General features: G+C 58.0%; 1 protein-coding gene across 1 annotated transcript in view; it reads right to left on the bottom strand.

Annotated features, from left to right (window-relative positions):
* The window catches only part of EFR3B (EFR3 homolog B), a 32,304-nt gene that overhangs the window by 13,235 nt on the left and 5,936 nt on the right, over positions 1-13,133 (bottom strand). Inside the window, exons 3-6 of the mRNA XM_084283379.1 lie at positions 7,794-7,870; positions 7,093-7,220; positions 5,118-5,268; positions 1,335-1,456 (exon numbers count right to left, since the gene is read on the bottom strand). Coding sequence (XP_084139505.1) covers positions 1,335-1,456; positions 5,118-5,268; positions 7,093-7,220; positions 7,794-7,870 — 478 coding nt within the window. The remainder of the gene's footprint in view (positions 1-1,334; positions 1,457-5,117; positions 5,269-7,092; positions 7,221-7,793; positions 7,871-13,133) is intronic.

Genomic DNA, 13,133 nt, shown 5'->3' with positions numbered 1-13,133 from the left:
GCTAGTGCCTAAGAAAGACAGAGAGTAGAAATAAATGCGTTGAGTAACCTGCTCTGAGGGCTCCCTAACACATCTGCAGACCCAATCGAGGCAACGATCTGCCCACGACACTGTTCTTGAAGGGCCACCGAGCAGCAGCAAGGTTGTGGGAACGCCGAGCCCTCCTTTTTAATTACAGGAGAGGCTGAATTTCCTCCTGCATCAGCAGGGCCCTAAAAGTCAATCGGAAATAATGAGCCTTCGCCATTGCTTCCTGATTAAAGAAGCGACCTGCAAGTCTGTGGTGGTGACAGGAGGCTGGAAGTCCCCAGAGGAGCAGAAAACCTCAAGGGTTCGGGGTTTCAAACCTCAGGGGTTCAAGGTTTCAAACCTCAGGGGCTCACCCCTCTGGAAAAGGGCAGGTCCCTGGTACTGCAGCTCCAGGAACAGCACCAGCACAGCACCAGGCCGTGCAGAAACGCTGCCTGACACCCTGTTTTCACTTAAAAATCGCCCCTGGCAGCAGCCACGGGTGCCACGGTGCTGTGCCATCAGCGCCTCGCGGGGAGGCACGCAGCCATTTCAAGTGCTGGGCCTTTTTCAACACGCCAGCGCGAGCTCTGGCAGCAGTAAACAACATTAATCTGTCTGCTTTCGTCCTAATTAATCCCCTCAGGGTACGTTTCCCAGCGCAGCAGAGCCGGGCGGTGCTCAGCGCCGTCTAGAGACACGGCCACCTTTCAAGGTGGAAAATAACAGCCCGCAGCTGCAGGAGGCACTTTGTGAAAGTGTTTTCAATTCTGCTAAAACCGGGCTTCTTCCCAGCACCAGCACCTTTTGGAACTGGGAAACGGGGTCATTTCCTTGCCTTCTTCTCTGAGCTGTGGCACAGTCCTAGAGCAGAGGTGAGAAACGCTTAGGGAGGCGCTGAGGCAGCTCAGGTGGGCAGCCTGCAGGTGCTGCCTGCCCACGTTTTGCCCCAAAATGAGAAGTTTTCAAGCGTGCTGTGCCCAAGGGCGCGTTTGTCCCTTGTCGTGTGCTCACAGCAAGGCAACGCCTGGGCGGAGCTGGCCCTGCTGCCAGGGCAGAAAATGCAAACTGGCTTTTCTCATGTGCTGCACTGCATTTTCTACGCTTGTTTCACCCTCCCAGAGAGGCAGCAGGGCTTAATGTTGGGAAAATAAATGAGGGGAGAGAAGAGCAGCCGATTTTAAACCTGAGAGCGCCCAGCTCTGGGGAATCACAGCACCAAGCAATCGGTCCGTGCAGCCTGCTCCCAAAATGAGGTGTTTTTCCAGGAAAAAAACAAAGGCTGGGGGCACAGGGAAGGCCCCCAGCACACTCGTGGCACTCACTTCGTCCGGATCTCCAGGTCGTCGTGGCTGGAGTGGCACATCTCGCTGAAGCGGGAGACGAAGAAGTCGTAGCTGCGGTGGTAGGAGGGGGTGTCCTCCTCGATGTTGGCAAACTTCACGAACTGGGAGGGAAGAAACAGAGGGTCAGCAAGGAGAAGACGACAAGAAGAGTCTCCAAACGCCTTTCCAGACCAGCAAACACGCCCCAGGCTCCAGCAGTACTACAAAAGACCCCGCTACGTGCTCAGGGCCACCAACCAGCTGCACCCAGGATGTCCCCAGGCAGGAACGTGTCACTGCACGGCCCCACGGGGCTGCAGCAGCGCTCAGGTCTGGCTCTGGGTGCTGTCAGCCTCACCACGAAGCCCAGCAGTCCCAGCAGAGGGCTGCAAGAGCAGCAAGGCACTGAGTTAAAGACAATAACGAGAGAGAAATGTGCCCCCAGCTTCTTTCCAGCCTCCCAGCTGGCACAAAAACCTTCTGAGCTTTCCCAAATGGGTGAAAACAGCTTGGGGAATGACAAGAAAACAGCCCAGGTCTGCCTGCAGCACCTGGCAAACCAAAGTCCTGGCTGTAGTTTCTTTCTGTTTTGGGTTTGTTTTTTTTTTCAGCCATCTGACCCACAGATCTGGGGCTGCAGCTTTCAAGGAGAAAATTTAGGGGGGGGGAGAAGGGAAAACCACGTTTTCGAGCTTTCTTCTGACTTCATGAAGTTATTCCAAGGGTCAGGCAGGAAGGGGAGAGCTCGGCTCCTGCACTCACACCGAAAGGAATAAATAAAAAAGGGCAAAATAGGTAAAACGTCTGTAGCACGAGAGTGGCCACAAAATCCAAGGCTCAGGAGCTGCTCAGTAAAAGCGCTCTCTGCCAGGCGAGGAAAGCAGCCAAGAGACACAGGGGAGCCCTTGGGCAAGATCCAAGCCCTCCGGAAGAGGTTTCAGGATGGCTGTGATCATCCTGGGAGGCTCCAACTTACCTCCGGGGGGTTATTGGTCCACCAAGCACCTCCCGGGTGCTGCGTGGTGCCTCCTTCCTCACCCTACGGGCAGGCTCTCCTCTCTCCTTGCTCCCTGCGTTTGCCAGCAGCCAGCCCTGCCACGAGAGCAGCAGGGAAACGGCCCCTCGTGTCCCTCTGTCCCTCTGCCTGTCCCAGCTCTTGTCACCCAGGGCCGGGCAGCGATCAGCACGCTGCGCCAGGCTGTGAATAACGTCAGCAGCCAAGGCTGGCTCCGTACCACCGAAGGAGCTGGCTCAGCCCTGCCAGGAAGCGTTCCCAGAGCTCAGGGACCGGCTCCGGCTGATAAACTCCCTCTTACTCACCAGCAAAATGCAGGGCTGTTACATAAGGAACCTCTGTACCAGGCAGAGAGCACAACGTGGTGGGGTTTTTTTGTTGGTTTTTGTTGTTTTTTTTTTAAGCTCGTGGCAACTCCACGTGCAGCCGGAGGCGAGGGCAGGATGCGCAGCGAGGAGCAGGCACCAGGGGAGCCGTCCCGAGCACCCCACAGCCAGGAAAATTTGTGAAAAAGGGAAAAAAAGGGCACGTCCTCAGCAAAAGTGGCTGAGGTTGGCAGTGAGCTGAGGACTGTGCACCCCCCAGCTGCTGCTGAGCACCTCAGGGCACTCAGCTCATGCACAAGCTGCCCCTACAAGGGCATTTGTGGGGGGTGCCCACCCCGGTCCCACTGCCAACCTGTGCCCCGGGGCAAAAAACAGCCCTGGGACAGGGATGGAAAAGTCCCAGTGAGAGTTGTGCTGGCAGGGAGGGCACCAAACCTTCAGGGAAAGGACTTGGTGTGAGATCTGTCGCTGAAAACGAAGCTGAAAAGCTGCTCTGGGGCTCCGTGACCCATCTCCACCACCAAAATTTTAAGACCCTGCACCAAAACGCTGCTCCTGCTGTGGTTTGAAGGGCTGTGGGGCTGGGCAGGGGTAACGCTGCCACCCAGAAATGCAGCAAAGACATCAGAAGAGGCACATGAGGAAGGGGGAAGAGCTGTTTAAACGCCAGATCCAGCACGGTTCGAGGAAAAACAAAGCAGGGAGGAGGCCGAGCTGGAAATTAGACGGTTCCTACCCAAAGCAGGGACGCTGCCCGGCAGCCTCCTAACGAGGATGAGGAACCAAAGTGGATTTGAGCTGCTGCTCCATATGTTCACCCCGGGGATTATAGGAGGGGGTTGGGGGATCCCAGGCTGCTGGATTGCTGCTGCTGCTGCTGCGCCGGGTCCTGGCGGCCCCTCTGCGGCTCGTGGCGAGGAGGGAGATGTGTGGAAGGAGAGATTTCAGGGAGAATGACTCACCGGGAGCAGGTTTCTATAAACAACCTCCTCCCGCCTTCGCCATCAGCTCCCTTATTGTGAAGGGCTGCTTGAGACAGCAGCCACTAATTAAGCCCGAGCCCGAGGCACATTCCTTGTTAGCAGATCCAGGGAGAAGTGGCTCCTTATCCTTACTCACTTCTCCACCAGAGCCCGCGAGGTTTCTCTGCTGGTTGCCCTCCAAACGCCGCCACCCTCCAGAAAACCAAAAGGGAAAAGCCACTAAATCGTCCTTCCTCACCTGCACCCCTCGTTACAGCATCCCCCACCGAGGGCTGCCCAGGGTTAAAGCACGGAAAAAACGCTGCCTCCTGCTCCGGGGTCGGGGCCAGGAGCCTAAAATCTCTGCTGGGCATCATGAGCCCTTGCAGTGAGCACTCAGGGGCTGGGCAAGGGGATGTTGCACGTGTTTGGAGGCAATGCTGCAGCACAGCACAGGGGATTTTGTTAGCAAGAGAACAGCTGCTCGCCTCTGGGCTGGATCCAAGCGCCCCAGGCACATCTCGAGAGGTTTGGAGAGCTCAGAGGGATGAGGGTAGTGCCTGGAGATCCTACCCCCATCCCCAGGAGCTTCCCCAGGCAGCTCCTGCAGCACACTTTGGGGCTTATAGTGGCATTGTGACAATAAAACCAGCATGTTAAGGTGCTGTCAGCAGCAAGCAGCCCTGTCCTGCTGAGTTTTTGATGCTCCTGCTCCTCCCCGAGCTGAGGATGAAGAACTGGGTTTGCCCACGGGCAGCTCCCATCTCAGCTGGGAGCAATCAGCAGCCAGGGAGAAGGAGGGTGAGAGGTCTCCGCTCCCATCACGCAGCAGAGAAAAAAAAAAAGAGGGCTGAGCTGTCCCTGAATTGCTCAGGCACTCGAGACAGCATCTGCCTAGCCCACCAAAGCAGGCTGGGCTTCACCTAACCCCTCTTTTTTTTTTAGCTACGCCCAGTACTCCCAGTAAAACCAGCAAGGAGCAAGCTCTCCCCCAGCAGGGTGGGGGCTCACAAGCATCCCCACTGGCTGGGATCAGCAGTTTGGATGTTGTGAGGACATCACCTCGCTCATTTTATGGCTGTGACTGCTGCATCCCCGGCATGGCCATGCCATTTATTTGCTCTGATTAAGCCAGGCCTTTTTCCGAGCACAACGAGCTCCCCAAATCCTCCAGGGATCATCCTAAATCGGGCTATTGTCTGAAACTGCTGACAGCCCCCGTCGTGTCCTCAGGCTCCTCTTGGAAAAGAGGAATTTAAGAGCTGGGGGGCACAGAGGCAGAAATTGAGGGATGCGAGCACTGCTGGGGGCTCAGAAAGCTCACCCATCGCAGGACGCACGCGGGGGGACACCCCAAACCCTCACCCACATCCCCTCACCCCTGTCCCAGGCCCGCAAGGGTGCCAGGCAGGGCTGAAAGGCGAGGAGAGGGGCAGCAAAGCGCCGCCGCCGCCGCCTCCCCCCCCGCGCTGCTACGCACCGAGTTGGTCCCCAGGATCTGCAGGTTGGGCTTCTCCGACTCCAGCAGCTTCGCCACCATCTTCAGGAAGCTCTCCACGAAGAGGTTGATGCTCTGGCAGTGACAGGCCATCAGGAGCTGGTCCAGGGCCTCCATGGCGATGCAGACATAGCTGGGAGAGGGCAGAGGGAGGGGTGAGCACGGGCGCAGCCCCACAGCCCTCCCTCTTCCTCCCTTCTCCCCAGTAAAGCCATCCCAACGCCAACCTTCTGCCCCAGACGACCCAGCGGGGAATATTTACATCCTAAATAGCTTCCAGAGGTTGTTAGGTGGCTCCCAGCATCCCTCCTCCTAAGGAAAATTTGGATGTTCCAGGATCAGGGCTGCCAGCAACACCATGCACCCCTCCCTGGGTCCTCTCCGGGCTCCCTGTGCCTTCACCTGGTCTTTATGTCCCGTGAGGAAGTGCTGGCATAAAAGCGAGCTCAGCATCGAGGGCAGCAGCCCTCGCAGATCCAGCCCTGGCCAGGGAGGAGGGAGAGGATGAGGCCGCAGTGCTGGAGGAATTACTGACGTGCTCCAAAAAATATTCATATTTCAGCACAGCAAAGTCTACTCGCAGGACCACCGAGGTTCCTGGGCTGAAAAACATTTCCTCCAGCAGGAGCTGGATCCGGGCTATTTCTTCATCCGTTCCTGCCACGCTCTTGCCTCCAGAGGAAGCTGGAAAGCCTCGTGCCCAGCGCTGAATCTCACTCAGGTGCCCATCAGGTGGCGAATGATGATGCAGAGGTTGCAGGATTTATTGGGTGTCGCTGCACATCTTCGAAAATTGCCCTCTCACGGGAAGGAATAAGTCCTAAACTTCCAGTTTTCGGCTGGTAAAACGCAGCAGGACTGATCTTTTCTCCCAAGGCCCCAGGAACTGGTGAAACCCGGCTGTGTGCTCGAGCGGAGCCTGTCCTTTGGACGCCTCGACGAGTTACAGCTCGTCCAGGTACTGTGAAAATCAGCAGCCGAGCATTCCTCAGTCTGCCAGGCTCTGACCCATCTGTCAAACTGGGTTAAAAACAGCCCCGAGGGAAAAAAAGGCACGGAGGGGTGACCAAGAAGCAGCAGGAAGCACCACGCTCCTTTCTGGTAGGAAAGGAGGCTGGAAACCACGCCACGGGGCCGATATTATCGCGACAGGGTGACTCCTCTCGTGGGGACGTTTCAAATTAGGCTTCAAAACTTAGCTTGTACACGTGCAGGAGGACGGGGAGGGAACGCATCCCCCCTCCCGAGGCTTGTGATTTGATGTCAACCCCCTCCGACAGCCTTTTTTCTTCCCGACGTCAGGAGCAGAGCCCCGTTAGCAGCCGCCGAACACCAGGCAGGGTTTTGGACGTCCCGTCACTCCCGGAGACGAGGCTTTGAAGGTTTGCCAACCTCCACGCTTCTGAGGCAGGCCGCCGGCTCCTCTTCCCCCGGGGATGAAAGGCAGGCTGGGGCTCAGCACCACGCAGCCGAGCCGTGGCTTTGTTCAGCAGACAGCGAGGATCAAGCCGGGAGCTATTTCAAAGGGAAGGAGCCCTCCCCAGCTCCCCCCCGCCTTGTGTGCTTCAAATCAGGGCACTCGCGCTCGTTCACAGCCAGACATCCACCCACGGGGGGGGTTTTAGAGGCCAGGAGGGTGCCGCAGGCTCCTCCTGATGTCCCAGAGGGGTGCTGGCAGGGACAAAGGCTGTGCACACACAAAACCCTCGAGGAGAGGCACCACAACCCCAGGGAAATGCTGCGTGGCCCCTCGTGACTTTGCCAAGAGTTTACACATCCCTGCGGGCTGCCACCTCTCCCTTCGGGAGGCAGGAGTCCCTCTGCAGCGTCCTAAAAGCTTGGGGACACCCCGGAGCATGGACCAGACACGTTCCCCTAGCCCAAAACCCCGCTCTTATCTTCTGGCCTGACTTTATGCTGATAAGAGAGGGGGTAGAAACAGCCCCCCAGCCCTCACCCGTATCGGTGCCGGCTCACGTCGCGGATGAGGCGCTCGGAGAGGTAGGCACCGATGCGATCCAGCTTCTCCGGGGCCGACAGGGCGTAAAAAGTCAGCTTCTCCATGTTGGTCTTCACCAGCCCATCCTGAAAGAGAGCGAGGCAGGGCAGCCAGAGCCAGAAAGCATCAGGAGCATCCGCAGCAAACCTTGGTGGTGATGGAAGAGGCCCAGAGCACCCCAGACACCTCCTGGTGCTTCCCCACACCTTGAAAACTGGGGAACGCAAACGAGGGCTGCCTTCCGTCCTAATTTAGCACCTTTTGACGTGCCACAGCTGAGGGTGACCCTGGTGGAAACCCCCACGCCGTGAGCGCAGCACGGACCGTTTCGGCAGCATCTCGGTTGTGAAATGGAGACAAAAAGCTGAAATTTGGGGTGCTTCAGGAGCAGCTGGAAGGCCCTGGGCATCCCCAGCTCCCATTTAGTGGGGAAGCAATCAGGGAACTGAACTTTCCTGCACCCAGGCAGCTTCTGAGCTGAAGCTTTAAGAGGGTCCCACTCTTAGAAGCTGCTTTTCCTCTCCTGCATGGAGGGACAAACACCTCCCCGTGTGGTTTTACGAAGCCAGAGCACCCCCCAGCCTCCCAGGAGCTGTTTTGGGCAGGTCCCGTCGCATCCCCGCAGCCCCACAGCTGCACAAAAGCAGCGCCTCGCTTACCTCTGGGTCCTCGGGGAAGATGTTGTCCACCAGCCTCTTGTAGCGGGGCCGCAGGGCGCCGCAGCAGCCGCACACACCTGGGAGAGAGGAGGCAGAGCCGGTGAGCAGGGATAAAAACCCTCAGCCCCTGCGTGGAGATGCCCTTGGTAGGAAAACGTCCCCGGATTCAGCGGCACCGGCTTGATGCCAACCCAGCGTTTAGCGGCCAAAAAAAAAAAACACAAAACCAGGAAAAAAAAAAAAAAAAGCAGCTGAGAGGCAGGGATTTGGCTGTTGACCAGCACCGCTTGACGTCGGAGCGCAACCGATTTGCTCCTCTCGCCCAGGGAAGCAGCTCCCCGATGGGGACAGTCCCCTCGGATTTGGGTTTCTGGACCTCGGGAGATCTTCTGCGGGTCCTCAGACCAAGAGGGAGAAGGAAGAGAGAACATCTCGTTGCAAAATACGGAAGGAAAATGGAAATTATGGAAGGAAAATCCTCTTCGCAGCCCCCAAGCTGAGCACCACCAAGCCCCCCCGACTCTCCTCCTACCTCCGGGCTGTGGGACAGCAGCCCCTGTACCCCACAAGGACCCCAAGCATCCCGTGTGCCTCACGGTGCCACCCCACAACCCACGGCACCGTGCTCGGCGTAAAACCACCCAGAACTGGGGGCAGGAGCTGGGGGTTACCGCACGCAGCCCCTCTTTTTGGGGTGCCTCAGCCATCGCAGCAGCTCCTCTCCCCATGCACAATCCACAGCCTCTCCAAAGGCCAAAATGCCTTTTGTGGGGCATTAATTAACCTCTTCTTAATTGGGAGCAAAGCCCCAGCCACCAAACATCCCGAATGTGGCTGCTCTGTTTTGGGGGAGCTGCTAAGGGGGAAGGGATTCGCTGTAACCTGGGTGCTTCTCCCTCTGCCACATCACATTTCTGCAGAGCACCCCACCCCGCCGGGTCCCAGCGACCCCATAAACACAGGGCCACCAGCTCACCCTACAAAATACCCCGAGGGCTTCCCCGTAAGCGACCCCATTAAATCCCACGGCCCCGCCAGCAGTTATCCCACCCCCAGCAGCAGGATTTCGGAGCGTGGCTCAGGGTTAACCCTGGGAGAGCAGCCAAGCTGCCACCCTCGCCCTGGTGAACGAAGCCAGGAGCAGACCCAGCGCGGATCCGTCGATAGTAATTACTTAATTAAACCCCGGTGCCTTCCCTCTCACCCGACGTGACCCCTTCTTCTCCGAGCACAAGGATTTTGAGGCCTCACCTGCAGGCAGAGCAGCAGCAGGACGGAGATGAAGCCCCTTGGAGGGGGACCAGGCACCGTAACCCCCCCCGGGGAGCATTTTGAGCTCTTTTGGGATGGGAAAAGCCAGGACCCTGCTGCCCAAACCCTAAAACCATGCCAGGGCAGGATCCCTCACGGCCCAGCTCCAGCCAGAGGGAGGACAAAGCCTCGTTCAGGGCACGATTCTCTGATGCCTCGTCCGAGGGCTGAGCTCACTGCAGCTGGGCGCTCATCCCCCTGCCTGTTTGCAGCAAACCAGGAGGAACTTTCCCGTCCCAAATCCCTGCCTTCCGTCAGCTTGAACCCAGCCTGGATGGAGAAACGCGTGCACAGACAGGGGGGAGTGTAAAAAAAAATCTGTAAGAAACCGGAATAAAAATAGCACGGAGCTTGAAGAAAACAGAAGGTTTTGCCTCGCTTTACTTCCCCTCCCCTAAGGGCTCTCCAGAAGGGGAAAAAAAAAAACAAAAAAAACCAAAAAAACGAAGAGTCTGGTCCCGATATCTGCAGAAAACATCCCCAAACGCTCCAAATCTTCGCGCCAGGGCTGGCGACAACCCCCCCGTGGCCAAGAAGAGCGGCTCCCCTCTCCCAACCCCAAGCCAGCACCCCAAAAAGAAGCGAAACAGGGCAAAGAGGGGAGGAGAAGAAGCGTACCTGCTCCGGCCACGTGCAGCATCTCCCAGGAGCAGGCAGGGCCGGCGGCGCAGAGCTGCAGCGCGGGGCTCAGCACCCAGCTGCTCAAAGCCATCGCGGCCGGGGCGAAGGCGAGGGGCTGGGGGGGTCGCTCTCGGCCCCGCAGCGCCGCGAGAGGAGGCAGAGAAGCGGCGGAGGCATCGCTGCGGGGCGATGCTCAGCCGGGGAGCGGGCGTTTAAATAAATAAGGGAGCTTTCAGCGCGGCTGCTGAGTCACCGAGGCGGCTCCGATGGCAGCTGGGAACACGGCGCTGGCTCGGCTCCGCCGGTGGGGGTGGGTGGGTGGGGAGCCGGGGGGTTTGGGGAGCAGCTTTCGGGGGTACGAGGTGCAGGGGGTGGGTTCGGCGAGGTCCCCAGGGCCTGAAGCTTGCCCCTCGTTAGCGCTGCTGGCTAACGAGCAGCACGGGCAGAGATAATGAGGGGGAGGATCAGCGGGTCGCGGCTAACCCCAAAAAGATGACCCCAAAAGATGACCCCAAAAGACAATGGGATGGGGAAGGAGCAAGGATGGACCCGCGCAGTGCCGTGTGCTCTCCTCCTGCCGGCAGCCACGGATAACAATTTTCTTCAAAAACAGGCAAACTGAGGCACAAAGAAACACAATTTGACCCCCTCCTTGTGGGGGAACCCACAAACTCGGGGCTCCTGCCGGCACCCCAAAAATGTGTGTGATGTCGCTGGTATCACCTCCACCTCGCTGCACCCCCAGGGTCACTTTTTGGGCTCCTCCTCGCCGCTCTCAGGTCACGTCCATGCTCTCACCGTGGGGCGAAGTGAGCCAAAAGGGCCTTTTGCTTTGATAGATCTGAGAAAATCGATCTAATTGGGGATAATTATAGGGTCCCAGCTGCACCGGGGGCTTTTGGGATGGCAGAGCAGCCAGAGGAGACCGGGACACAGCCACACACCCTCCCACCATGGGCTGACCTCGACCCTTTCCCCACAAACCCCCTCCCCTCTTCCTATTTCAGCGGCACGCCGGCGACAAACCCCAACAGAAAGCCTCCCAGACGCCTTACGCAGAATTTACTTAATAAGGGCACTCCGGCTGATTGCAAATAAATCTTAATTAAATCAAGCAAAATCCCTCGTTAAATCTAATACGCCGCGAAGGTCGCTTGCTCAGCTCCGGGTAGGAAAAGGGACCCGGAGGCAGGGAGCACGGTGCTGTCCCCACACCCTGAACCAGCCACCTTCCCCTAATCCCCTTAGCCAAATCCCATTTACGTGCCCGACGTGAGAGCCTCCTCCATGCCCGGCTTCCAGCTCCCTCTTTGCTTTGGGTAAACCTGCCTGGGGCACAGGGTGAGATCTCCGAGGCATGGTGATGGGAGAAATGTCACCGAGCGATATTGGGGCTGGCCCGGAGACTTTTTGGTCCCGGTCCCTGTAAAGTTGGATGGAGCTGGGAGCCCCAGGTCACGTCAAGAGGGGAGAAATTATCAGGGAAGGTAAGAAATCAGCAATTTGCATCCCCATGCAAAGGAAGAGCAGCCATAAAAAGGTGAGAGATCCCCCCCCGACACATCTCATGGGGCAGGCAGAGCTGGGGAAGGGGCTAAATGCGGCTCGGCCCCCCAGTTCTGTTCGTTAGGGGATGCCCTGATGGTAATTAACAGCTCCTGAGCTCCCCAAAAGGCTCAGGCTGTGTGGCTGCAGCTTGCTCCCTGCTCCTCAGTCGCCGCTCATCCTTCAGAGGGCATCATCAAAGCGTCCTGTGAGGAGAGCCAGCCTCAAGCTCCGAAGGCTGGATGGAAAAGCTGTGAGTAAAAACACTTTAGGGGACAGCAAAAACGCTTTGGGAGACATCAAAAACGCTTTGGGGGGCGTTGCAGAAGACCCAAAACCTCTGACCACAGCGAGAAGCGGCGCCAGCTGCAGGGAGCCACATCTCCAAGGGCCTGAGAAACATTTCCAGGCACTGGCAGCAAATAAGAAGTGAGTTGAGGCACCAAACGCAGCTTTAAGGACCCCACAATATGCAGGGGGACACAAATCAGCCCCGCTGGCAGCCCGCACCCCTTTGGCCATCCATTTTTTACGCTTCACCAGCTCAGCCCGCCGGCCCGACACCCCAGCAGGCGCGCGCCAAGCTCCAGCAGCAGCCAGATTAATTAATATTTCCCTGCGGTGATTAAGGCCGGGCATTAAAACCACACTGCACGCGGGGGAAGCCGCGCGTTGAGGGCAGGGAGCTCGGTGCCACGGACCCGGCACGCGGGGAGGAGAGGAGAAGGGGAGTTAAGCGCCTTAAGGGGCGGCCGGTTTCATTACACAACGCAGGGCAGAGGGAGATTTGGGGGAGGAAAGAGCTTAAATAGCAGGAAATTTCACTCAAAACGCCGGCCCCGGCTAGCAGCAGGGCTCCTGGACGCGAGACGTTCGCTGGGCACGGCGTGGATGAGGTGGTTTTGGTCCAGGTCCTGCACGCAGAAGGCAGCCTCCAAAAATCTGCTTGGTTAAGAGCTGGGTTAAGGTCCACAGCCTCCAAAAATCTGCTTAATTAAGAGCTGGGTTTATCCTGCGAGCCCACACGGCACAGAGGACACGGGAAGGTTTGCAAGTTGGGAAGGTTTTTTAAAGAGAAAGAAAATAAAAATGATTTTTGAGTGTTTAACAGCAACGCAGCGAGGTTTGATGGGAGCTGCTGACCGGCCGCGTTCTTGTGGTTCCCCATTTCCTCAGGATTTGCTAAATCAAAGCCCGCAGCTTGGGCAGAAATCATAACCAAACAGCCTCACAGAGAGAGAAGTGAGATGAAAGCACCGCGGCCACGCTTTCCTCCACCCTTTTCCTGGGCTGGTGGCAGCCCCCGCGGAGGGGGAACAACTCCGGGCACCCCGAGAGCTCGGCGGCGTCTGCTCCTGCAATTAGCGCTTGTGCAACAGCACCAGAGCCCTGGAGCTGTCGGGCTTGATGAGCTTCGAGGCGAGCCATGCCAGCTACTGGCCTGGCACCGGCCCCGTCCCTCAGTGCAGATGTCAAACTCCGCCAGATGTCGTTTGGTTTGAGCCCAAAATAAAGCCCTGGCCACGACCGCAGCCCTCGAGGTTTTAGCACGAAGCAGCTCGGGAAAGCCTCCGGCACCACCAACAGCCCCTTCTCCTCCGCGGGCGCTGAATTAATTTGCGGATCGTTTAGTTAAAAAGCACAGAAGAAGGGGGAAAAAAAGAGAAAAGAGAGAGCTTAATTGCACTTCACGTTCCCCTGCTGAGCCATCCGGTCCCACCGAGGGCGATTTATTCAGCGCAGAACCCATCGGCTGCTGGCTGGGGCTCAGTGGCACGCCGGCAGCCCCAGACGGCTCGCAGGGACCTCGCTGGCGCCCACCCGTCTGCGCCGCCTCCTCCCCGGGCAGCCAAAAAGCCTGGT

This window comes from Netta rufina (genome assembly GCF_964035555.1).
Source record: "Netta rufina genome assembly, chromosome: 3".
NCBI lineage: Eukaryota > Metazoa > Chordata > Aves > Anseriformes > Anatidae > Netta > Netta rufina.
This window is presented reverse-complemented; position numbering and strand designations above follow the sequence as displayed.